The 24,473-nt window shown below is 38.3% G+C and overlaps 1 protein-coding gene across 1 annotated transcript in view; it reads left to right on the top strand.

Annotated features, from left to right (window-relative positions):
• Window positions 1–24,473, top strand: part of TEX11 (testis expressed 11) — a 325,387-nt gene that overhangs the window by 110,012 nt on the left and 190,902 nt on the right. The window contains exons 9-12 of the mRNA XM_032255765.1: window positions 10,357–10,411; window positions 13,653–13,748; window positions 15,808–15,889; window positions 18,763–18,841. Of these exons, the coding sequence (XP_032111656.1) occupies window positions 10,357–10,411; window positions 13,653–13,748; window positions 15,808–15,889; window positions 18,763–18,841 (312 nt within the window). The remainder of the gene's footprint in view (window positions 1–10,356; window positions 10,412–13,652; window positions 13,749–15,807; window positions 15,890–18,762; window positions 18,842–24,473) is intronic.

Raw genomic sequence — 24,473 nt, 5'->3', positions numbered from 1 at the left:
TTTCTCCACATCCTCTCCAGCATCTGTTGTCTCCAGATTTTTTAATGATCGCCATTGTAACTGGCGTGAGATGGTATCTCAATGTAGTTTTGATTTGCATTTCTCTGATGACCAGTAATGATGAGCATTTTTTCATATGTTTGTTGGCCTCACGTATGTCTTCTTTTGTAAAGTGTCTGTTCATATCCTTTGCCCACATTTGAATGGGCTTATTAGTTTTTTTCTTGTAAATCTGTTTTAGTTCTTTGTAAATTTTGGATATCAGCCCTTTGTCAGATGGGTAAACTGCAAAAATTTTTTCCCAATCTGTTGGTTGCCGATTCACTCTAATGATTGTTTCTTTTGCTGTGCAGAAGCTGTGGAGTTTGATTAGGTCCCATTTGTCTATTTTGGCTTTTGTTGTCAATGCGTTTGGCGTTTTGGTCATGAAGTCCTTGCCTACACCTACGTCCTGAATGGTTTTGCCTAGATTTTCTTCTAGGGTTTTTATGGTGTTAGGTCTTATGTTTAAGTCTTTAATCCATCTGGAGTTAATTTTAGTGTAAGGTGTCAGGAAGGGGTCCAGTTTCTGCTTTATGCACATGGCTAGCCAGCTTTCCCAACACCATTTATTGAACAGGGAATCCTTTCCCCATTGCTTGTTTTTGTCTGGTTTGTCAAAGATCAGATGGTTGTAGATATGTTGTGTTGCCCCCGAGACCTCTGTTCTGTTCCATTGGTCTATATCTCTGTTTTGGTACCAGTACCATGCTGTTTTGATTACTGTAGCCTTGTAGTATAGTTTGAAGTCTGGTAGTGTGATGCCCCCCGCTTTGTTCTTTTTGCTTAGAATTGACTTGGCTATGCGGGCTCTCTTTTGGTTCCATATGAAGTTTAAGGTGGTTTTTTCCAGTTCTGCGAAGAAGGTCATTGGTAGCTTGATGGGGATAGCATTGAATCTGTAAATTACTTTGGGCAGTATGGCCATTTTCACGATATTGATTCTTCCTAACCATGAACATGGAATGTTTCTCCATCTGTTTGTGTCCTCTCTTATTTCGTTGAGCAGTGGCTTGTAGTTCTCCTTGAAGAGGTCCTTTACGTTCCTTGTTAATTCTATTCCTAGGTATTTTATTCTCCTTGTGGCAATTGTGAATGGAAGTTTGTTCTTGATTTTGCTCTCTTTAAGTCTGTTATTGGTGTATAAGAATGCATGTGATTTTTGCACATTGATTTTGTATCCTGAGACTTTGCTGAACTTGCTTATCAGTTTCAGGAGGTTTGGGGCTGAGTCGATGGGGTCTTCTAGATATACAATCATGTCGTCTGCAAATAGAGACAATTTGACTTCCTCCTTTCCTATTTGAATGCCCTTTATTTCTTTTTCTTGCCTGATTGCTCTGGCTAGAACTTCTAATACTATATTGAATAGCAGTTGTGAGAGCGGGCATCCTTGCCTGGTGCCACATTTCAAGGGAAATGCTTCCAGTTTTTGCCCATTCAGTATGATATTGGCTGTTGGTTTGTCATAAATAGCTTTTATTATTTTGAGATACGTTCCATCGATACCTAGCTTATTGAGTGTTTTTAGCATAAAGGGCTGTTGAATTTTGTGAAAGGCCTTCTCTGCATCAATTGACATAATCATGTGGTTTTTGTCTTTGGTTCTGTTTATGTGGTGAATTACGTTTATAGACTTGCATATGTTGAACCAGCCTTGCATCCCCGGGATGAAGCCTACTTGATCATGGTGGATAAGCTTTTTGACGTGCTGTTGCAATTGGCTTGTCAGTATTTTATTGAAGATTTTTGCATCTATGTTCATCTTGGATATTGGCCTGAAGTTTTCTTTTCTTGTTGAGTCTCTGCCGGGTTTTGGAATCAGGATGATGTTAGTGTCATAAAATGATTTGGGAAGAATTCCCTCTTTTTGTATTGTTTGGAATAATTTCAGAAGGAATGGTACCAGCTCCTCTTTGTATGTCTGGTAGAATTCAGCCGTGAACCCATCTGGACCTGGGCTTTTTTTGGGTGGTAAGCTCTTAATTGCTGCCTCAACTTCAGACCTTGTTATGGGTCTATTAAGGGTTTCGGCTTCTTCCTGGTTTAGGCTTGGGAGGAGGCAAGTGTCCAGGAATTTATCCATTTCTTCCAGGTTTATTAGTTTGTGTGCATAGAGTTGTTTGTAATAATCTCTGATGATGGTTTGAATTTCTGTGGAATCTGTGGTGATATCCCCTTTATCGTTTTTTATTGTATCAATTTGGTTATTCTCTCTTTTCTTTTTTATTAATCTGGCTAGTGGTGTGTCTATTTTGTTGATCTTTTCAAAAAACCAGCTCCTCGATTTACTGATTTTTTTGAAGGGTTTTTGTGTCTCTGTCTCCTTCAGTTCTGCCCTGATCTTAGCTATTTCTTGTCTTCTGCTAGACTTTGAGTTTTTTTGATCTTGCTCCTCTAGCTCTTTCAGTTTTGACGATAGGGTGTCAATTTTCGATCTCTCCTTGCTTCTCATGTGGGCACTTATTGCTATATATTTTCCTCTAGAGACTGCTTTAAATGTGTCCCAGAGATTCTGGTATGTTGTGTCTTCATTCTCGTTGGTTTCGAAGAACATCTTTAGTTCTGCCTTCATTTCATTGTTTATCCAGTCAACATTCAATAGCAAGTTGTTCAGTTTCCATGAAGCTGTGCGGTTCTGAGTTAGTTTTTGAATTCTGAGTTCTAACTTGATTGCACTGTGGTCTGAGAGACTGTTTGTTATGATTTCCGTTCTTTTGCATTTGCTGAGGAGTGATTTACTCCCAATTATGTGGTCAATTTTAGAGTAGGTGTGATGTGGTGCTGAGAAGAATGTATATTCTGTGGATTTGGGGTGGAGAGTTCTGTAAATGTCTCTTAGGTTTGCTTGGTCCAGGTCTGAGTTCAAGTCCTGGATATCCTTGTTAATTTTCTGTCTGGTTGATCTGTCTAATGTTGACAATGGGGTGTTAAAGTCTCCCACTATTATTGTGTGGGAGTCTAAGTCTCTTTGTAAGTCATTAATAACTTGCCTTACGTATCTGGGTGCTCCTGTATTGGGTGCATATATATTTAGGATCATTAGCTTTTCTTGTTGCATTGATCTTTTTACCATTATGTAATGTCCCTCTTTGTCTCTTATGATCTTTGTTGCTTTAAAGTCTAATTTATCAGAGATGAGAATTGCAACTCCTGCTTTTTTTTGCTCTCTATTTGCTTGGTAAATCTTCCTCCATCCCTTTATTTTGAGCCTTTGTGTATCCTTGCATGTGAGATGGGTTTCCTGGATATAGCACACCGATGGGTTTTGTGTTTTTATCCAATTTGCCAGTCTGTGTCTTTTGATTGGGGCATTTAGTCCATTTACATTTAGGGTTAATATTGTTATGTGTGAATTTGATACTGCCATTTTGGTGCTAGCTGGTTGTTTTGCCCATTAGTTGATGCAGATTCTTCATTGTGTTGATTCTCTTTACCATTTGTCATGTTTTTGGAGTGTCTTGTACTGTTTGTTTCTTTATATGTGTAGAGCCTCTTTCAGGAGCTCTCGTAAAGCTGGCCTGGTGGCCACAAAATCTCTGAGTAATTGCATGTTCCCAAAGGATTTTATTTTTCCTTCACTTATGAAGCTTAGTTTGGCTGGATAGGAGATTCTGGGTTGAAAGTTCTTTTCTTTAAGGGTGTCTTCTGACTTGTAGGGTTTCTGCTGAGAGATCTGCTGTGAGTCTGCTGGGCTTCCCTTTGTGGGTAACCCGACCTTTCTCTCTGGCTGCCCTTATTATTTTCTCCTTCATTTCAACCCTGGTGAATCTGACGATTATATGCCTTGGGGTTGCTCTTCTTGACGAATATCTTTGTGGCGTTTTCTGCATTTCCTAGACTTGAATATTTGCCTGCCTTGCTAGGTTGGGGAAGTTTTCCTGGATAATATCCTGAAGAGTATTTTCCAGCTTGGACTCATTCTCTTCGTCGCATTCAGGTACGCCTGTCAAACGTAGATTAGGTCTTTTCACATAGTCCCACATTTCTTGGAGACTTTCATCATTCCTTTTTACCCCTTTTTCTCTATTCTTGCCTTCCCGTTTTATTTCATTCAGTTGATCTTCGACCTCTGATATCCTTTCTTCTGCTTGGTCAATTCGGCTGTTGATACTTGTGCATGCTTCACGAAGTTCTCGTGTTGCGTTTTTCAGTTCCATCGATTCACTTATATGGCTTTCTATTTTGTCTATTCTCGTTAGCATTTCATCAAATCTTTTTTCAAGGTTCTTAGTTTCTTTGCATTGGGTTAGAACATGTTCTTTAAGTTCACAGAAGTTTCTTACTACCCACCTTCTGAAGTCTGATTCTTTCATTTCATCACACTCATTCTCCATCCAGCCTTGTTCCCTTGCTGGTGAGGAGTTGTGAACCCTTGTAGGAGGAGTGGTTTTCTGGTTTTGGGTGTTTTCATCCTTTTTGCACTGGTTTCTTCCTTTTTTTAAGGATTTATCCACCTGTCGACTTTGTAGTTGCTGGCTTTCAGATTGGGTCTCAAATCTTTCAGATTGACGTTCTGTTTGTTGATGATGAGGTTATTTCTGTTTCTTGGTTTTCCTTCTGACAGTCTGGCCCCTATGCTGTAGGTCTGCTGAGGTCCACTCCAGGCCCTGCTGCCTAGGGTTCACCTGCAGCAGCTGCTGAACAGTAAGGGTTGTTACTAGTTTTCTTCTTCTGCTATCTTTGTCGCAGAAGAATACCTGCCAGGTGTCAATCTGATCTCTCCTTTATGAGGTGGCTCTTTGGATACACAGGGGACAGGGAGCTGCTTGAGGAGATGGTCTCTTCTTTATAGGAGCTCAAATGCTTAGCTGTGAGCTCCGTTGTTTATTCAGAGCTGCTGGGCAGGTATGTTTAGGTCTGTTGCAGCAGAACTCATTAACCGCTTTTTGTTCCCAGGTGATCTGTCCCAGGGATTTAGGGCTTTATGAGTTTCAGTTATGCTGGTGCCTTCTCTTTTTTTTTTTTTTTCCTTCAGAGCTGCCCTGCCCAGCAAGGAGGCAGCCTAGTCACTGTCTGCCTATAGAGGCTTTGCTTAGCTGCCGTGGGCTCCTCCCAGCTGCTGAGTGAACTTCCTTGCAGTCCTGATTATATGGGTGTAGTTAGAACTGCCTTGGCAAGGGTGGCCCGCCTCTGTTAAGGCTGAGTCTCTCTGTATTGGTGGGTTGCCTTGGCAACGGCGGGCTGCCTCAGCAATGGTGGGTTGCCTTGGCAATGGCAGGCTGCCTCAGCATTGGCTGACTACCTCCGTAGTGGCGGACTGCCTCGGTAATGTCGGACGCCCCTCCCCCACTGAGCTGGACCATTCTGGGTTCAGCTGCGCTTGCTGTGAGACTCTCAATCCAGAGAGTTTCTGATTGCTGTTCTTTTGTGGGGGTGGGACCAGCCCTGCCTGATCGTCTGGCTCCCTGCCTCAGAGCCTTTTTTTTTTTTTTTTTTTTTAAGTTGGTGTTCCAGTCGCCTGTTGAAGAGGTGCCGCGGTGTGTGTTTTTTCCCGTGCAACAACTCCCTGTGCTGGCTTAAACAGCGGCACTGAGATTCGTGGCGCTTTTTTTGCCCTGGAGTCTACTGTCCTGGCTCCCTGCTCAGTCCCCTTTTTAAACAGACGAATGCGCGACTTCCCGTGGCTCCAATCGCCAGCCAAAAGGGCACCCAGACCGGTGCATTTTGTATGGAGAACCGCTGCTCTTGGGCACCAACAAAGCAGCCACGTGGGGCAAAGCAGCGGTGCCGGCCAGCAGAGCCGCGCTGGCTGAAACAGCTGCGCTCGCGACCCGTGGAACTCCTCCGCCTGGGAATTTCCTAGTCTGTGGGCAATAATAATGCGGCATCCACTCACCCTCTGTGCTTTCTCTGGGAGCTGCAATCCTGAGCTGTTCATAAATGGCCATCTTGGATCGATCGTGACAGTCTGTTCTTTATAGGAGCTCAAATGCTGAGCTGTGAGCTCTGTTGTTCATTCAGAGCTGCTGGGCAGGCACGTTTAGGTCTGCTGCAGCAGAACTCATAAACTGCTTTTTGTTCCCAGGTGCTCTGTCCCAGGAATTTAGGGCTTTATTTACGAGTTTCTGTTATGCTGTTGCCTTCTTTTTTTTCCTTCAGAGCTGCCCTGCCCAGCAAGGAGGCAGCCTAGTCACTGTCTGCCTGTAGAGGCTTTGCTGAGCTGCTGTGGGCTCCGCCCAGCTGCCGAGTGAACTTCCCTGCAGTCCTCTTTATATGGGTGTAGTTAGAACTGCCTCGGCAATGGTGGCCCACCTCTGTTAAGGCAGAGTCTCTCTGTAGTGGCGGGTTGCCTTGACAATGGCGGGCTACCTCAGCAATGGCGGGCTACCTCAGCAATGGCGTCCATAGTGGTGGATTGCCTCAGTAATGTCAGATGCCCCTCCCCCACAGAGTTGGACCATCCCAGGTTCAGCTGCGCTTGCTGTGAAACTCTCAATCCAGAGAGTTTCTGATTGCTGTTCTTTTGTGGGGGTGGGACCAACTGAGCCTGATCGCCTGGCTCCCTGCCTCAGAGCCTTTTTTTTTTTTTTAAGTTGGTGTTCCAGTCGCCTGTTGAAGAGGCGCTGGGATCTGTGTGTTTTCCCATGTGGCGACTCACTGCACTGGCTTAAACAGTGGCACTGAGATTAGTGTACCTTTTTTTGCCCTGGAATCTACTGTCCTGGTTACCTGTTCAGCCCCTTTTTTAAATAGATGAGTGGGCGACTTTCCGTCTCCAATTGCCAGCCAGAAGGGCACCTGGACCAGTGTATTTTGTACGGAGAACCGCTGCGCCGGGGCGCTGACAAAGCAGCCGCGCGGGGTAAAGCAGCAGCGCCAGCCGACACAGCCGCACTCGCCGAAACAGCTGCGCTGGTGACCCATGGAGCTCCTCCGCCTGGGAATTTCCTAGTCTGTGGGCAATAAAAATGTGGCCTCCACTCACCCTCTGCACTTTCACTGGGAGCTGCAATCCTGAGCTGTTCCTAATCGGCCATCTTGGATTCCAGATCTGAAGTCTTTTTCTATTAAGAGCAACATTTGGGTACCCTCAAAGGAAGTTTCTTTTTCTCTTTTTCTTCTGTGTAGGTTGCACTTTTTAATTTCATGTCTTACAATGTTTTGTTGAAAACTAGACATTTTGGAAAACATATTGTAGCAAGTCTAGATACTGTTTCTCCTCTTTCTGGAGCTTATTGGTTTGTTGTTGAGTCATTTATTTTTGACTTGGCTGGACTAATTTGGTGGAATTTATTTTCCCCACACTGTGTGGCCTCTAACATTCTTGCTTGGAATTTTTCCCCTTGTTTTTATCTATTCATGGCTTCTTATGGAGTTACCCCTGCATCCAAGTTCACTTACTGGCCCAAAGTTGTGCTTAAGCTCATTTAGGCAATTAGATTTTTCATCCTTTCCTGTGGTATGTGTGTTTGTTTAAAGACTGTTTTTATAGTTCAGCGAGTTTGTGGTTTTGCCTTGCATTCAGCCAGGGACTAATAGCTTGTATACTCTTTCTCTGCTCATGCCCAAAATAGCATAGTCTTGGCCATGTGCACAGTCTCTCAGATCCCTCGGTATAAGGCCGATTTGATTTTTAAGCTGGCTTCCCTGGATCTTAGTTTAATTTTCAGTTGGTGTTTCATCAGAGGTTCTGCTTAAGGCCCTGGAGCCAGTGAGGCTCAAGGTTATTTGCTGATAGATCTGTGTATGCCTTGGGTAATGCTTTTTAGTCTGCCTCAATACTTTCTCTGATTGTGCCTGAGTGGGTGCAGAATGGCACATGTGCACAGTCTTCTGGACCCCCAGAGATAAGTGTGACCCCAGGGGTTTTCTTCTTGGCTGTTACCCTGGTTCTCTTTGGTAACCTTCTGGTTGGTCTGCTGAGTATTATCATGGAGCTAACAACTCCCTCTTAATTGCTCACTACCAGGATCTCCATTGTTTTCAGCAGTGCCCTTAGACATGAACTTCTCCATGCTCTGTTTTAAATACATCAGTCCCCTCAGGAAGAGATGCAGAATTCTTCTTTGCTGCTGGCCTTTGCTTCTTGTCAGAACCTCTGAGCCACATGACTAGAGCTGGGTGCAGGGAGAATGGCATGCTTTTATTGCTACCGTATTAGTAAATTCTGGTGGTATGGCAGCCCTTGGTCTTCTTAGTGTGCCCTTTTGACATGGAACCTCTGTCTGATGAACCAGCTGGGGTGAAGATGATCAGGATCTCAGTAGTCTTTACCTGTCACATTTGGGGTTGAATCCTTACTCTAAGAATGAGAGCTGAGTAGGCAAAGAAAAGCTAGTCCTCTCAATCGTGCTTGCCCAGAACACTTCCATGACACAAGCCTGGGAATGGCAAGATAGTCTGGCAGCCTGCTTCTCCACAGGTGAAACCATAGCCTAGGATTTTAGGAACTGTGGGGAAAAAGAATTCTTATCTTCTTGGCTGCACCCATCTAGAGTAGCTTCCATCACTTGGAGCCAGTATAGATGGGAGCAGTTTATAGCTCAAATGCCATGGACTCTCACTGGTTTTACTGAGATTTAGTCTATTTTCATGAAGAAATGTTTTCCCGTTTTCCATATGCCCTTAGGACAATTTAAATTTTCAGAGACTAAGTGGTTGTTTTAATGAATTGTCCAGATGAGTGGTTGTTTCAATGGGTAGAGTGTCTAATATCACCATTGCAGAAGTTCCACCCTCATTGGTTATTTTAAAAACTGGAAGTATAAGGTTAATGTACTAAAGGAGACCTCAGTGAAATAGGGCTGACAATGACTAAGCCAGCGTTATGTCATTGTTAGTAATCTGAAAACTCAGTTTGATAGTTATGGGTCATTTATGGTTCATTTTTATTTTTATTCATTTGTTGAGACACAGTTTCACTCTGTCACCCAGACTGGAGTGCAGTGGTGCCATCTTGGCTTACTGCAACCTCCATGGCCCAGGCTCAAGCGATTCTCATGCCTCAGTCTCCCAAGTAGCTGGGATTACAGGCACGTGTCACCATGCCGGCTAATTTTTGTATCATTAATGGAGATGGGGTTTCTCCATGTTGGCCGAGCTGGTATTGAACTCCTGACCCCGGGTAATCCAACTCTCTTCACCTCCCAAAGTGCTGGGATTACAGGTGTGAGCCACTGTGACTGGCCTAGAGTTGTTGTTGTTGTTGTTTTTTAATTTTAAAGGAATATTTCAAAGTATTGTCTTCAAGTTAGTTAAATTCACCAAGATTTTATTGACATACTCCTTTGGAATACCAATTTTGTGGTGAGTGATTTTTGATTTGCTTTGTAGGTATTAGGTTTTGAAACCTTGAAACTCATATTAATACATTATTTGTGGTTATTGGAATTTCCCGTAGATAATATGGTTTGGTAATTAAAGCAGAGAACTGAAAATCAAATTTCTCTACTCCCCAACCCCTCACTCTCATTTTCAGTACCAATCTAGGAAATATCAGAAATAATTTTATTTCTATGTTGATTTGTTCAGCTGCAAAATGGAACTAATAGTGCTTCAGAAGGGTGGTTTGAGACTTAGTGAATATTGCTAAAGCGTTTGTTTATGTGAAAACAACTGCATTTGTTTTATTTTAAAAATATATTTTTGTTTCTTTGGAGCTCGGCATGGTGGTTCATGCCTATAATCCAACACTTTGGGATGCTGAGGCTGGCAGATCACTTGAGCTCAGGAGTTCGAGACCAGCTTGGCCAACATGGTGAAACCCCATTAAAAATACACACACACACACAAAATTAGCCAGGCATGATGGCAGGTGCCTGTAATCCTAGCTACTCGAGAGGCTAAGGCAGGAGAATCACTGGAACTTGGCAGATGGAGGTTGCAGTGAGTCGAGATCGCACCACTGCACTCCAGCCTGGGTGACAGAATGGGAGTCCATCTCAAAAATAACTAAGTAAAAAATTAATAAATAAATACATATTTATATTTCTTTAACTTTAAATGGCCAAGTAAGAGCTTGTATACACTTGTAAAGCATTTAATGCAGTATATATTATAATAATTTAATGCAGTATATTATATATATTTAATGCCATATATATATATGCACAAATGGAAAACAGCATCAATATAATTGTAGTGTTGATTTATTGGGTCTCTCCTAAGGAAATTTTTTTGTATAGTTGGAAAGTATTTCTTTATATCATTAATTTTCATGTATTAATTGAATGATAATCTGTTGTAGTGTAAAACGGAAAAGTAGAAATAAAGTATGCTTATACTATGTCTTCTTAGTAATATATAATCTTAAAAATTATATATTACTTGAAATGGATATATATATATATATTTTTTTTCCCTTTTTAATGACAGCCAAAGCTATGATATTGGGAAGATGGATAAGGATTCTACTGATCCAGAAACGCTGGTAAGGATCATGTTAAATATTGTAGAAGTAGGTTGAAGAACCTACTTTATGTTATTGTTATAAAATTACAATAGCATACTCCCATGTATGAGTAAATTAGCTATTGGGCACATCATTTAACATCTCAGTGCATTTGTTTTTATACATTTATATAATATAATCTACCTCATAGGCATGTACTCATGAATTAATATATGTAGAGTGCTTTGAACAATGTTTGACTATGTAAGTTTTAACTTTTCTTTCTTTTTTTTTAAATTTTTTTTGGCAGAGTCTCACTCTGTTGCCCAGGCTGGAGTGCAGTGGTATGATCACTGCAGCCTCTGCCTCCCAGGTTCAAGCGATTCTGGTGCCTCAGCCTCCCAAGTACCTGGGACTACAGGCATGGGCCACCACACCTGGCTAATTTTTGTGTTTTTAGCAGAGATGAGGTTCTGCCATGTTGGCCAGGCTGGTCTGGAACTCCTGACCTCCGGTAATCTGCCCACCTTGGCCTCCGAAAGTGCTGGGATTACAGGAGTCAGCTACTATGCCTGGCCTAGTTTTAACTTTTCTTATTGCATATTTTGAAGTTGCAGATTTTTCCTCAACTACCCAGACAGAACATGCCTGGATATGGAAATTAATCTTAATATGTAATCAATCAAAATGTGATTCTGTAAATAAATGTGTTGTAAAATTACTACATTCTATAGAAAAATGAAATTTTTTGAATATCCATTTGATTCTTACTATTACAGCATATTAATCAAAATATAGCTGAATGCCTTTTAATATATTTACCACCATAATATGTGGGGAATAAAAGAGAGGCATAAAATGTAGCTTCTGCCTTTAAGGAACTTATGATTGAAGGATAAAACCAGTACAAGTGAATACAATGAAATGTTATCCTGGCTTTAAAAGGAAAGAAATCTGACACATGCTACAACATGGATTAACTGTGAGGAGATTATGCTAAGTGAAACAAGCCATTCACAAAAGGATAATGTATGGTTCCACTAAGTGAGGTACATAGAGTAGTCAAATTCATAGAGACAGAAAGTAAAATGGTGGTTTTACGGGGTAGGGTGATGGGAGAATTGGGAACTATTATTTAATGGGTGTAGAGTTCCAGTTTTGCAAGATAAGACAGTTCTTGAGATGGCTGTTAAAAATGTTTAAAATTGTCATGGAGCCAGGTGCGGTGGTGTGCACCTTTAGTCCCAGCTATTCAGGAGGCTAAGCCAGGAGGATTGCATGAACCCAGGAGTTAGGGGCTGCAGTGAGCTGTGATCATGCCTGTGAATAGCCACTGCTTTCCATTTGGGAATCATAGTAAGACTCCATCTCCAAAACAGATTTTTTTGAGACAGGGTCTTGTCACCCAGGCTGGAGGGCAGTGGGTGTGATCAGCTCACTGTAACCTTCAAATTCCTGGGCTCAAGCAACCCTCCCTCCTCAGCCTACCTAGTAGCTGGGACTACAGGTGCACCCCATCACATTTAGCCAATTTTTAATTTTTTATAGAGATGGAGGTCTCACTTTGTTGCCTGGGCTGGCCTCAAACACCTGGCCTTAAGTGATCCTCCCATCTCGGCCTCTCAAGGTGCTAGAATTACAGGCATGAGCCACTGCACCTTACCTTAAATTTAAAAAGAGGTTTAAGATGGTAAATTTTATGTTATGTGTATTTCACTACAATTAAAAATAAATTATATATATAGTGACATTGTAACTTGTTATATAGCAATGAGACTCAATTAACTACAATAATTGCAACAATTTGGATGCTCTCACCTATAATATTGAATAAATGAAGCAAGATACAAAGCAGTACATACTGTATGATTCCATAAATATAAATGCCAAGAACAGTCAAAATGAATATATGGTGTTGGACATCAGGGAATTGGTTACCCTATTTGAAATAGAGTCTGAAAAGAAGCATGAGGTGAGCTTGTTGCTGTTAATGTTCTGTTTCTTGATTTTTCTGTTGTTAACATACATGTGTTTACTTTGTGAAAATTCATAGAGCATAGAATTCATAAGAGCATAGAGCTCTTGCGATTTTTGAACTTTTCTATATGTATTTTACACTTCAATGAAGAAAAATAGAATTTAAAAAACGCTACTGCAAGTGAAACAATTTGGGAAAATAATGATAAACTTTGTGGTACTGACCCGAAATATGCAGAAAGGCATGTAGAGAAGGGGATTATCAAGATTAGCTAGAGCAGCTGAAGGAGCCTTTTGGTAGGAGATGGCCTTGTAGATGGGATCCACACAGTTAAAAGGGTGGAAGAAAATGATTCCAGGCAAGAGACCTAGATGGGAGATGTCTAAGAAGGAAATAAGGATGGAAAATAGGATACAGGCTTGATTCAAATGGAGTATCCATATTGTAAGTTTCGTGAAGTAATACTATACAGTAATTTTTTATTTCATGCCAGCAATCATTTATTTGAGGTGTAATTTATATACAGTAAACTGCACGTCTCAAGTGTACAGAGTGATGAGTTTTAATATATAGTTTTGTATATTACACCATACAGATCAAGATTACAGAAACTTCCAATACCCCCAAAAGTTCCCTTGGCCCCATTCTAGTTAATACCCACCTTTACTTCTAAGGAAAGAAAGCCACTATTCTGACTTTTATTACTCTAGAGTATTTTTGGCTGTTCTTGAGCTTTGTATAAATGGAATCATACAGTTGTCCTGTTTTATGTCTGGCTTTTTAAAAATATACATTGTGAGATTCATTCATTTTGCTATGTCTTCTGGATGATTTGATCCTTTTACTATTATGAAATAGCTACAGTATTTCTCAGAAATGCCATATTTATTCCATAAAAGTTGTTTGGGGGAGCTTATCAGTTCTTAGAGTTGTTCCATGATAATAACAAGGTGGTAAGCTGATTAAATGAAATAGTGCTCTGCCTCGGTTTCCTTATTTTACAAGTGAGGATGATAAAATTCTTGTGTTAAACACTGTTAAGAAAATAATTATATTAACACAATTATATTAAATTTAAATAAGCCAGGAATGTAGCCATTACTGTAAAATTCTTAGACAATATTTTGAATGGGTAGCATAATGATAAGACATATTCCAAGACTATGGGGTCGCTTAAGGAAATGCTATTTCATAAAGATGACCTATGTTTGAGAAGATGCTTGTCACTGTGGAACTGCTAGTCAGCTGTTGTATTGAAGTTTAACCATCAGCTATCTGCTTTTTTTCTAATTTTTTTTACAGGCTAAAGTTCTACGGTTATTAGCCACCAATTATTTGGATTGGGATGACACCAAATATTATGATAAGGCTCTCAATGCTATAAACCTAGCAAACAAGGTATGAGGCTCTCATTTTTTAATACTAACTTAATGTGTTTTTTGAAGTTTTGATCACATTTAGACATTTGCTTCAGCATTTACTCTCACAGATTGTTGTAATCTCTTCTATAGCACAGAAAGGAAAAATAAAATATTGCTGTAATCTGAATGTTTGTGTCCCCTCAAATTCCTACGTTGGAATCTTAACCCTCAAAGTGATGATATTAAGAGGTGGGGACTTTTTGTTGTACAATGGAGGTAAAAATAAAAGAGGTGAGGACTTTGGGAAATGATAAAGTCATTGGGAAAATCCCTCTTGGATGGTATTACTGCCCTTATAAAAGAGGGCCAAAGGAGCTTGTTCACCCCTTTTATCATGTGAGGACATGAGAAGGCACCGAGCACCTTGACGTTGGAATTCCTAGCCTTCAGAAATGTAAGAAATCAGTATGTGTTGTTTGTGAAGTATCTAGTTTATGGTATATTGTTATAGCAGTATGAACAGACTAAAACAAATATACTTCTTTGAACACCAGAGATTTTTGAGAAAAATTTTATTTCCATGAAACAAATAGTGCACGCCTGTAATCCCAGGCACTTGGGAGGCTGAGGCAGGAGAATCACTGGAATCCAGAAGGGAGAGGTTGCAGTGAGCCACGATTGTGTCACTGCACTCCAGCCTGGGCAACAAGAGCCAAACTCAGTCTAAAAAAAAAAATCGTATTTTCTTTAAATAAAGATAGTTTTACTTCTTGCTTTCCAATCTGCATGCCTTTTGTCTCTTTTTCTTTTCTAATTATTCTAGCAAGAACATCCATTACTATGTTAAATAGAATTGGCAAGAGCAATTTCTTTTTCTAATCTTAGAAAGCGAGCTTTCAGTATTTTGCCATTAATTATGGTGTTAGCTATGGGTTTAGCATAGACGCCCTTTTTGTCAGGTTGAGGAAGCTCCCTTCACTCCTAGTTTTTTAAGAATTGTACAGCCACTTTGAAAACAAATTTGACGTTATTTGATAAAGTAGAATTTGATCATACCCAACCACCCAGCAACTTCACTCCTAGGTATATACTTTAGAGAAGCTCTAGCATTTGTATACAAGGAGAGGTGTACAGAATGCAGATTGCAGGATTGTTCATAATAGCAATTGGGTTGAAAACAGCTCAAATGTCCAAAATATAATGTGCAAATAAATTGTGATTTAGTCATAGAACAGAACACTATACAATAGTTGTTCTCAAACTTTAGCTTGTGTAAGTATTACCTGGAGTGTTTGTTAAACACAGTTTGCTCATTTATTACCTTACTAAACAGATAATAGAATTCATGTTGAATTGGAAACTTTCTGTAATGCGAATAAATGATAATTATTTTACACATTTTCTTACACACATGCCACACACAATTTGCTAGGCAATACTCCCAGAGTTTCTCCTTTAGTTGGTTTTGGATGAGGCTTGCATTTCTAACAAGTTCCCAGATGGTGCTGATTCAGGGACCACCTTTTGTGAACCATGCTATATAGTAACGAAAACAAATAAATTTCATGTATCAATATGGATGAATCTGAAAAAACATGATTTGAATCGAAGTCACAGAAGAATATATCTAAGAAGTCACAGAAGAACTTATATGCATTATGACTCTGTTTAAGTGAAGTTCAAATGTAGACAAAACTAAATTGTGTTGGCTAGGTTGAGCTGTTACAACAAAATACTATAGACTGGGTGGCTTAAACAATCTCAAAAGAAAATAAAATTAACTGCTTTGTTGTTTTGCTTACAAAGAACATTGCCTGAGGTTCATACAGTTTAAGTATTGATTTTGTCATTAAATGTCTGTCACTCATTGGAAATATTTACATGTTCTTTTCCATATATTATTTCATTTAGATTGAATAAATTATTGGGAAGTATCCTCAGGGATAGAATGGATGTTATGACATAATCTTTTGTAATTTTGATTTCCTTTGATTATGAGTTATCCCAAGGTGGTTTAATAAAGCTAGCAATTACTTGAAAATTGTCTTTTACATTTCACAATTTTAATATCATTGTGATTTCTTTGTTTAAAATAGGAACATTTAAATTCTACCGGGCTTTTCTTAAAAATGAAAATCCTCTTGAGAGGTGAAACATCTAATGAAGAACTCCTTGAAGGTACGATCTCAATGTGTGATGAGCACACCATTTTGAAACATCACTACAATTCGTTAAATATAAGAAGTTTGGTAGTATACTAAAAATAGTTGTAATTTGATGGTGGCTGAGAAGAAAACTGGTCACCTAGGAAAGGGAAAATATTGTCACCCAGGAAGAAGGAGAGAAAGAAGAAAAAATGGTAGCAAATTTTAAAAGCTTTTTAAAATAATAATAATAATAATAATAAAGCTGAATAAAAGCAATCAGTTTTCTTTTAGCCCAGCAGAGAACTGTAGCTACCCAACCCTTTTGAAGTTGTCTACCACCATGAAGAAAGAAAGACTAATTATTATTTGGAAAAGCCTTTGTAATGCTGTGTTTTTTTAATTACTTGTTTATAAACATTGCTATTTATTTATCATAATTCTCCAAGGACCAGAATGTGCACTGCACAGAAGTGGGTAATTGGACAAGTCACTTAACTTTGCTTTGTTTCTGCATTTAGCAAAAGAGATATTATCTACCTTATCGTGTTGTTTTGAGAATCTTATGAGAAAATGTGTATAAAGCTTTTAGCACCATACCTGGTGCATAGTGTGCAATATATGCTACCTATTACTGTAGTTATTATCATTGTTACTGTTATTACTACTATATGGATGCATTACATGAGGCAAAACTTTGCACACTAACCCTTAATATTTCAGTTTTCTTTAGTCATAAAAATTATTTACTCTAAAATTCTTTTAATGTTTTACATTCTTTTTAGTAATCTTTAAGAGCTGCATTATTTATACTAAACAAAATTATACGTTAGTATAGTTACTGATTGTCCAATAAATAATAACAATTTGTTATAATTAGGACTATAATCCAATTTGGCAGTAGCCCTAAATTTAGTGCTACTGACTCTTTCAGTTGCTTCTAGATTTTTAGCCAATCACTTAAAGAGACCAGAGAAGCCCAGATGTATTGGGGATTCTGCATCTCTAGGCAAGACTATCACCTCAACATACACAAGTTGAAAAATATTACAAACCAGAAAGACAACTCTACTTTTTTGCATTAGGGGAATGAGCAAACCAACTAACCAATTAAAAGAATACATTACTCAATCTAAGACAACATAGGAAGACCAGAGAGATTATTGGAGTCACCAAGTTGAAGTAGATTAGTTTTGGAAGATAATTCCTCATGACAGTGTTTATCCAAATGTAGGTAAGAAGTAGAGTTTAAAATGAAATTATTCTTTATTCCCAGATTGTTTTTACTTAACTCAATCTAGATACTCCTGAAGTTGTAATGTCAGTCGTAGTTTGATTACAGATTAGGAGGCTAATCCAAATCCAATTTTTTAATATTTAAAAATACTAGATTTTTTCTTTGTTGCATTGAAAGAATGTATGAAACTTGCATTTTTACATTCTGTTCATTGCTTTGCTGGTGAAAATACTTTACTCTTAAAATGGTCAACCTATGGCTCACACCTGTAATCCCAGCACTTTGGGAGGCCAAGGAGGGTGGATTATGAGGTCAGGAGTTCGAGACCAGCCTGGTCTACATGGTGAAACCCCGTCTCTACCAAAAATACAAAAATTAGTCAGGCGTGGTGGTGCATTCCAGTAGTCCCAGCTACTCACGAGGCTGGGGCAGAAAATCACTTGAACCTGGGAGGCTGAGGTTGCAGTGATCTGAGATCACACCACCACACTCCAGCCTGGGTGACAGAGCGAGACTGTCTCCAAAAAAAAAAAAAAGTCAACTCAATCTAACTGCTCGCATTATTGCACTGATATTTTTTGTAGTAGAACGATTGAAATTTAAAAATAAACATTTTTCATTATTAAAGGATAGCACATAATAATTTAAGACATTTTTGGAAAATATTAAAAATACTCATAGTCCTACCATCCACTAGATGCTCCTTGACAGCAGGAATTTTTGTTTTGTTTTATCCACTGCTGGGTTCTCAGCACGAAGCACAGTGCCTGGCACAGAGCATATGCTCATTAAATATTTGTCAAATAAATAGAATCAAAACACAATCACTTTTAGAAAATTGATCACTTATTTTCAGTATACTTTCTATCTTAGTTTACTTTGCTTGTATTACGGAATTGTGATTATATAGTACATAAAACTTTGCTCTAGTTTTTCACTTACTAATCTTACACATTTTTCATATTAGTGTATATTCATTTTTTCCATGTTATTTCATACTCAACAGTTTTAATGGTGGCACAATAGTTTATTTCTTTCCTATAATAGACATACAGTATATGTTTCTTTTCTATTATTATTATAATCCACACTGCTTTTAATATTTTTGTTCATAAATTTTCCCCATATTTATTCCAGGTGACTTTTCAGAAGCACAATTTCTTGAAGGGAGTAGTAATAATAGCAGCTGCCATTTATTAAATGCTAGGTTCTTTGCTATATAATTTCCATACATTATCTCATGTAATCCTCTCCACAACCCTGAGAAATTGGTGGTATATTCTCCATTTTACAGGTGACAAAACTAAGGTATAGAGAGCTTAACTTGCCTATGGCCATACAAGTAGCAAGTGGTTTCAAATTTAGATCTGTCTGACTTCAGATACCAAGCTCTCTACTCCAGTGTTCTTAGCATGTAGTATTGCCAAGTTGCTTTTTAAAAGGATTGCACCAGATTACTTTGCTATCTGTGCAAGACTGCCTGTGTCATGACACTCTCCAGCACTGGATGTTAATACTTTAAAAGAAGATTTTGATAAATTGTTAGGGAAAACATGGTATTTGGCAAACATTTAGTAAGTCGATTTTGAATAGAGGAAAATTATTGAAAATAGCTAAGCTTCCTCAAAAACGAAACTGATAATAATTATTTCATTTTTTCATCTTGTTAGCTGTCATGGAAATACTGCATCTTGACATGCCCTTAGACTTCTGTCTGAACATTGCTAAACTGCTGATGGATCATGAAAGGTACAGAATTGATTTCTCTTTCTCTAAAGACTGACAGTTTTTGGCTAGGCACCAGTGGCTCACAGCTAGAATCCCAGCATTTTAAGAGGCTGAGGCGGGAGGATCCCTTGATCCCAGGAGCTTGAGACCAACCTGAGCAATGTAGTGAGACCCCATGTCTACAAAATGTTTTGTAAAAAATTAGCTTGTATGGTGGCATAGGCCTGTAGTCATAGCTACTCAGGAGGCTCAGGTGGGAGGATCACTTGAGCCCAGCAGTTCAAGGTTAGAATGAACTATGATAGTGTCACTGCATTGCAGCATGGTCAACAAAGCAGGACTGTCTCAAAAATTTTTTTAAAAATTTAGTCCCTCCTTCACACTAGCCATGTATCAAATCCCAATAGCCGCATGTAGCTAATAGGCTACCTTGTTGGACATTACAGGTTAAAAAAATTTCCATTATCACAGGGAAGTTCTATTGGTCAGTGCTGTTTTAGACTCTATATTTCTTTTAATGCATACAACATTTAAATTAGCTCTTTTCTGTTAGCTACATCACATGGTTTCCTGGACTTATGAAACTGTATCTTTACAATATCAATTGCTCTTAATGCCTGATATCCTCTATTATGGTTAAGTACCCATTTACCATACTTTATAAATTATTAAATTTCAGCCTGATGTTACAGTTGGTTTTTTTCAGTTGTTCTAATCTTTGTGAATTTCAATTCTATCATGCAATGTATTAACTATTCCTCCCAGTCTGTGTCATCTTTAAATTTGGTATTGCCACCTGTCTTCCTCTAATTCAGGGGTCTGCCAACTTTTTCTTACAGGGTGAGATATAAGTATACATTTTGGGCTTGTGGGCCACACAGTCTCTGTCACAACTAGTCAACTCTGCTGTTGTAGTGGAAAAGCAGCCAAAGACTAATCATAAACAAATGTGTGTGGCTTTATTCCAGTAAAAGTTTATTCATAAAAACAAGTAGATGGATTGTAGGCCATAGTTTTCTAATTCCAGATAATTTGATAAACAGGGCAAAACTGAGGCCAGAACTTTTGTGGCAGCCTAGATTAATCTCCAAGTTAACATCAATCAATTAATTGATGCTTTTTAGGGTACAATCATCGAACCTGTTATAAATCCACCCAATTATATAGCCAGATGGCCTAATTACCTTCATCTTGTTCACAAAAATTTCATGGAACTTAATTTTTATTTTTTAAAGTTTTGGTTGTTTATATCCTTTCTTCTTCCAAAGAGAATTTGAAGCTTCTTATATTCTAGTGTATAATAAAGCTTTGAAAATTGAAATAGAATATCAAAACCCTGAAAAGGAGGAAGCAAACATGCCAAACACAATGGCTAATACAGTTGCTGTGGTAGAGCATTAAATTTAACTGTAAGCTTTCTTGCAGCCAGGGAAAAGGGGCAATATGATATTTTATACAATTTTCATTATTAAATAACAAAAGCTAATATTTACTGATACTTGCTTTGTACTAGGCACTATTCTAAATTCTTTACATTATAAATTATGAAATACTCTAAGGTAATTTGTTTGAGTAACCCCATTTTGCAGGTGAGAAAAATGTGGGTTAGATAGAAAAAGTAATTTGCCCACAGTTGCATAGCCAGGAAGGAGCAGATCTGGAATTTAAATATATTTACAGAGCTCACACTTTTTACTACTGTAGTGGAAGGAATACATAAAGACTGAAAAACTTCCCCTTCAATACTACGTTCTAAAGCAATTAGTCACAAGAAAAAGTTTACAGACTAGTGGACTATGGGCTGGATATGGCCAGAGATGTGTTACATATAGTTGAATTAGTGGCCAACATTTAACATTCAGGAAATTTCACACAAAAATGTGGTTTTTTGATTTCTCTCGAAAAAGTTGAAAAATCTGGAAACAATTGGCCAGTATTTCCATTAAGCAACAATCGGTTGGAGCTGAGTAGCAGTTGCCACCTTTATCCATAGGGCATGTGTTCTCCAGTTTGTCATAGTCCCCAGAATTCCTTACTTTTTCCTATATCTTGTACATCAAGTTGCCGCTTATCTTTTTGTGTGTGTTGTTACTATAGCAGATCTAAGAGGAAAATAAAATACGGCACCCACATCTCTATCCAAAGTAGAACGAAAGCTAGGCTGAGAAGATGTTGTAAGAAAATGGAAAGAATAAATTCCTTTCTGATAGAAGTAATAAATTATTGTGTGTTTAATATGCAATGTGTGTTTACATCAATGATTACAATCCAAGAGTCCATTATGAAACAAAATATAGTAGAAACTACAATCACTACACAGAAAATCTGTGTAATGAAAAACAATCAATTCAAGAAAAGGACTGAAATTTCAACTGGGTTTATTTTGGAAAATGAATGAAACAAGTAACCCTGTTGTAAAATGCAGTTATGTAGTTATATATTAAGGGAAAAGATTACCCAGGCAATAGCTCTTTTACAGATGACAAGTTTGCAAAAAAGTGTCTACTTAATGAGTCACACAATGTATTCTTAAGTTTCAACTCCAACTCTAACCAGAAATGCTGTTGTTTGGCACATTGAAGGTATGGCTGAGAATTTATTGGAGAAGTTACTTGAAGAGAGTAATTTATTTTTGGTGTTTTCTGTTGCATAGACATAAATAATAATGCCCAGTGAAGTATATTTATTTGTGGCGTCAAAGAGAACTTTGATATGATAGAACTTTTGAACATAGCGCCTGTGTCTTAAGTTTAATGTTAGACTGGTCAAAATAAGTATGACTACAGAATCATGCAATGATTCATGTTAACATAAGACTTGATATGAAACTTAAATCCAAGGTGGCAGTGTTTTTAAAGATACAAAACTTCAATGTATTAATTGTATAATTCACCAGGAAACACTGCCCTAAAAAGCTAAAGAATGAAACGTGTATATAGTAATAATACATGTATACCAGATATTCTTCTGTGGCTTCAACAGAGATTATTGGGTTTTTTTTTTTTTTGGATGAATTGGATGCACAATACAGTAGCTGCTTCTGCTTCTTGTAGATAAGGGGGCTCAGTTGTATGTGGTGTGTGTCACAGGTTGGGTTGCCCTGGAAGCAAATTTTGAGGTGGAGGTTAACATGAAGATAATTTATTAAAGGGTTCTTCCCGGATCAGCACCTGTGAGGGGAAGGGGATGCAACTGGACTAATGGGAGAAGTTGGCCTAGGTATAGTCAGAAGGACTCAGCCTTGCTTATTGGGAGCTCTGAAGCTGAGATGGTCCCTCAGAATTGTCCTCAGCTAAGTTCACAAGGCTGGTCCTTGTATCCCGATGTTGACTAGTCTCTGTATTCTAGTTATCCTGGGAAAGGAGCATAACCTTGGGTGTGGTAGCTTTTTTCAGCCTAGTGAATTCCCAAAGAGCAACTGGGGAATAAACACTTCAGTTCTGAAGAGGAATTTTGGGGATGTAGTGCAACATTTAAGTCAGGTGCTGAAGAGATATTTTTTGAACTGTTGAAAGAATTCAACTTGTTCATGTCATCCAAGGGAAAATCCCTGACTCATCTCAATGATTGACCTTTTTGGTGAATAAGACAATTCATATAAACACTGAATCTTTCTTTGCAAAAGTGCACATAAGTAGTTACACAAATGTAAAATTTAATTCACGTGTTCTTAGTGAAGTCATTTATGGGAAACGCTTTTGACAGGAATAATATGGCTTACTTTTCTGTGCTGAAATTGGTGTTCAGAGATGGAGGTGATTACTTAAACTACATATTCACAATTGTAGGTTTAGAGTGAATTCTAAGTTTTCTGATTTCCAACGTTGTGGTAATGAATGAATTTTGTCTTTTTCAATTAATTTTACTAATGTCAATAAAGAACTACGAATTGAAGAAATCGAACTGCAGTGTAGTGTGGTACTGAATCCTAATTAGACAACTTTAGAATATCAGTATGTAGTAGACATTTGCTGCTTTTGGCCATCCATCATTTTATTCATTCCACTCTCTTCTTGATACAGTACACAAATTTCCACTTAAGTATCTACTTCTCCCTATCAGGCCATGTGGACATTGATATGTTGGTATAGAAGAAAGAATTTTAGGTTTCTATTTACAAGTCAACAAAGTAATCAATTTGAAATGAAAATTTGATGAATTATTTATATTTTTAGATTTCAAATTTAAAATATAGCTTCTATTTTCTTTCCTGTTCATACTATGTGTTAATGTGCTTATACCATCACTCAGTGATAAAGTTTAATTACATATCTGGCAGTGGATTTTTTTAGTCTGCTTCACTCATTTATGATACATATTTGGCTTCTGTAGACAGTGTAGGAAGTTGCATTATATAATGGACAATGCTTTTAGTAATTTTATAGCAAATGCGTTAGTATATTTTACGTAGTGAAGTTTTTTTAAGCAATCAAAGCTAAGCATGCAGAACGTTAACTGTTAGAAAGTGAACGAAGTGGCTGGGCACAGTGGCTCACACTTTTAATCCCAGCACTTTGGGAGGCTGAGGTGGGTAGATCACCTGAGTTCAGGAGTTCAAGAGCAGCCTGGCCAACATGATGAAACCCCATCTCTACTAAAAATACGAAAATTAGCCGGGTGTGGTGGCACACACCTGTAATCCCAGCTACTCAGGAGGCTGAGGCATGAGAATCGCTTGAATCTGGGAGATGGAGGTTGCAGTTAGCCGAGATTGCACTGCTGCAATCCAGCCAGGGCAACAGAGTGAGACTCCTTCTCAAAAAAAAGGAAAGAAAGTGAATGAAGTTCTGTAATGGACTAAGCTAATGTAGTTCAGACCTAGTTTTGTGATGATCCACCTTGATGCAAGGATAAAATTTTGCATACATAGAATGGATGGAAATACTATGTCTCTTAAGTGATCTTTTTGTGTGTGTGTGTGTGTGCAATTTCACCTTTCACAGTCAAGCTTCATTAGGAGACAGCAGACAATTCCAGGTTATATACTTATTAGATCCTAGTAATATATGGTACTATTTAAGGGAAGAGCATAGGTTTTGGATTCTGGAAAAGCAGGTGAATGACTTGATTCTGTTATTGAGTCATTTTTCTGAAATTGTTAGATTATATTTACTCACTGACATTAACATGTAAGTAAACTTGCAAAAGATAAAATAAGGTTAATTTGCTATGCCTTTCTCAGTGAAATCTTGTTGTTTTATGTTAGTGCTTCTCAAACTTGAATGTGTATATGATCAACTGAATTAGCTGAAGATCTTGTTAAGATGCAGATTCTGATTTGGTGAGTCTGAAATGGGGCCTGATCTGCATTTCTAACAAGCTTGCCCGTGATGTCAATGCTGTTGGTCTGTGGCCCATTCTCAGAGTAGTATGGTTTGGTAATCCACCACCTCCTAAAAAAAAAAAAAAAAATCAGAACTTTTCCTGTCCCCAGTCTTTATCACCCCTCCAGTTATCCATAATTCCTGAAAAACTTCATTAATTTACATTTACAAATTATCTTAGTCCTAGATGTAAATTTATTTGATCCAGGGGTCCTTAACACTTTTATGGCAACTAAGTTACTGTTACTCTTAACCTTGGACTTTAATCCTTTTAAAATTTTGCATCTATTTAAAAAATTCTACAAACATACCATGACTGTAATGAAAAT

The sequence above is a fragment of the Sapajus apella genome, unplaced genomic scaffold (assembly GCF_009761245.1).
Source record: "Sapajus apella isolate SASKATOON/1434 unplaced genomic scaffold, GSC_monkey_1.0 scaffold91, whole genome shotgun sequence".
NCBI lineage: Eukaryota > Metazoa > Chordata > Mammalia > Primates > Cebidae > Sapajus > Sapajus apella.
The sequence above is the reverse complement of the archived record's forward strand: the minus strand, read 5'-3'. Positions and strand labels throughout refer to the sequence as shown.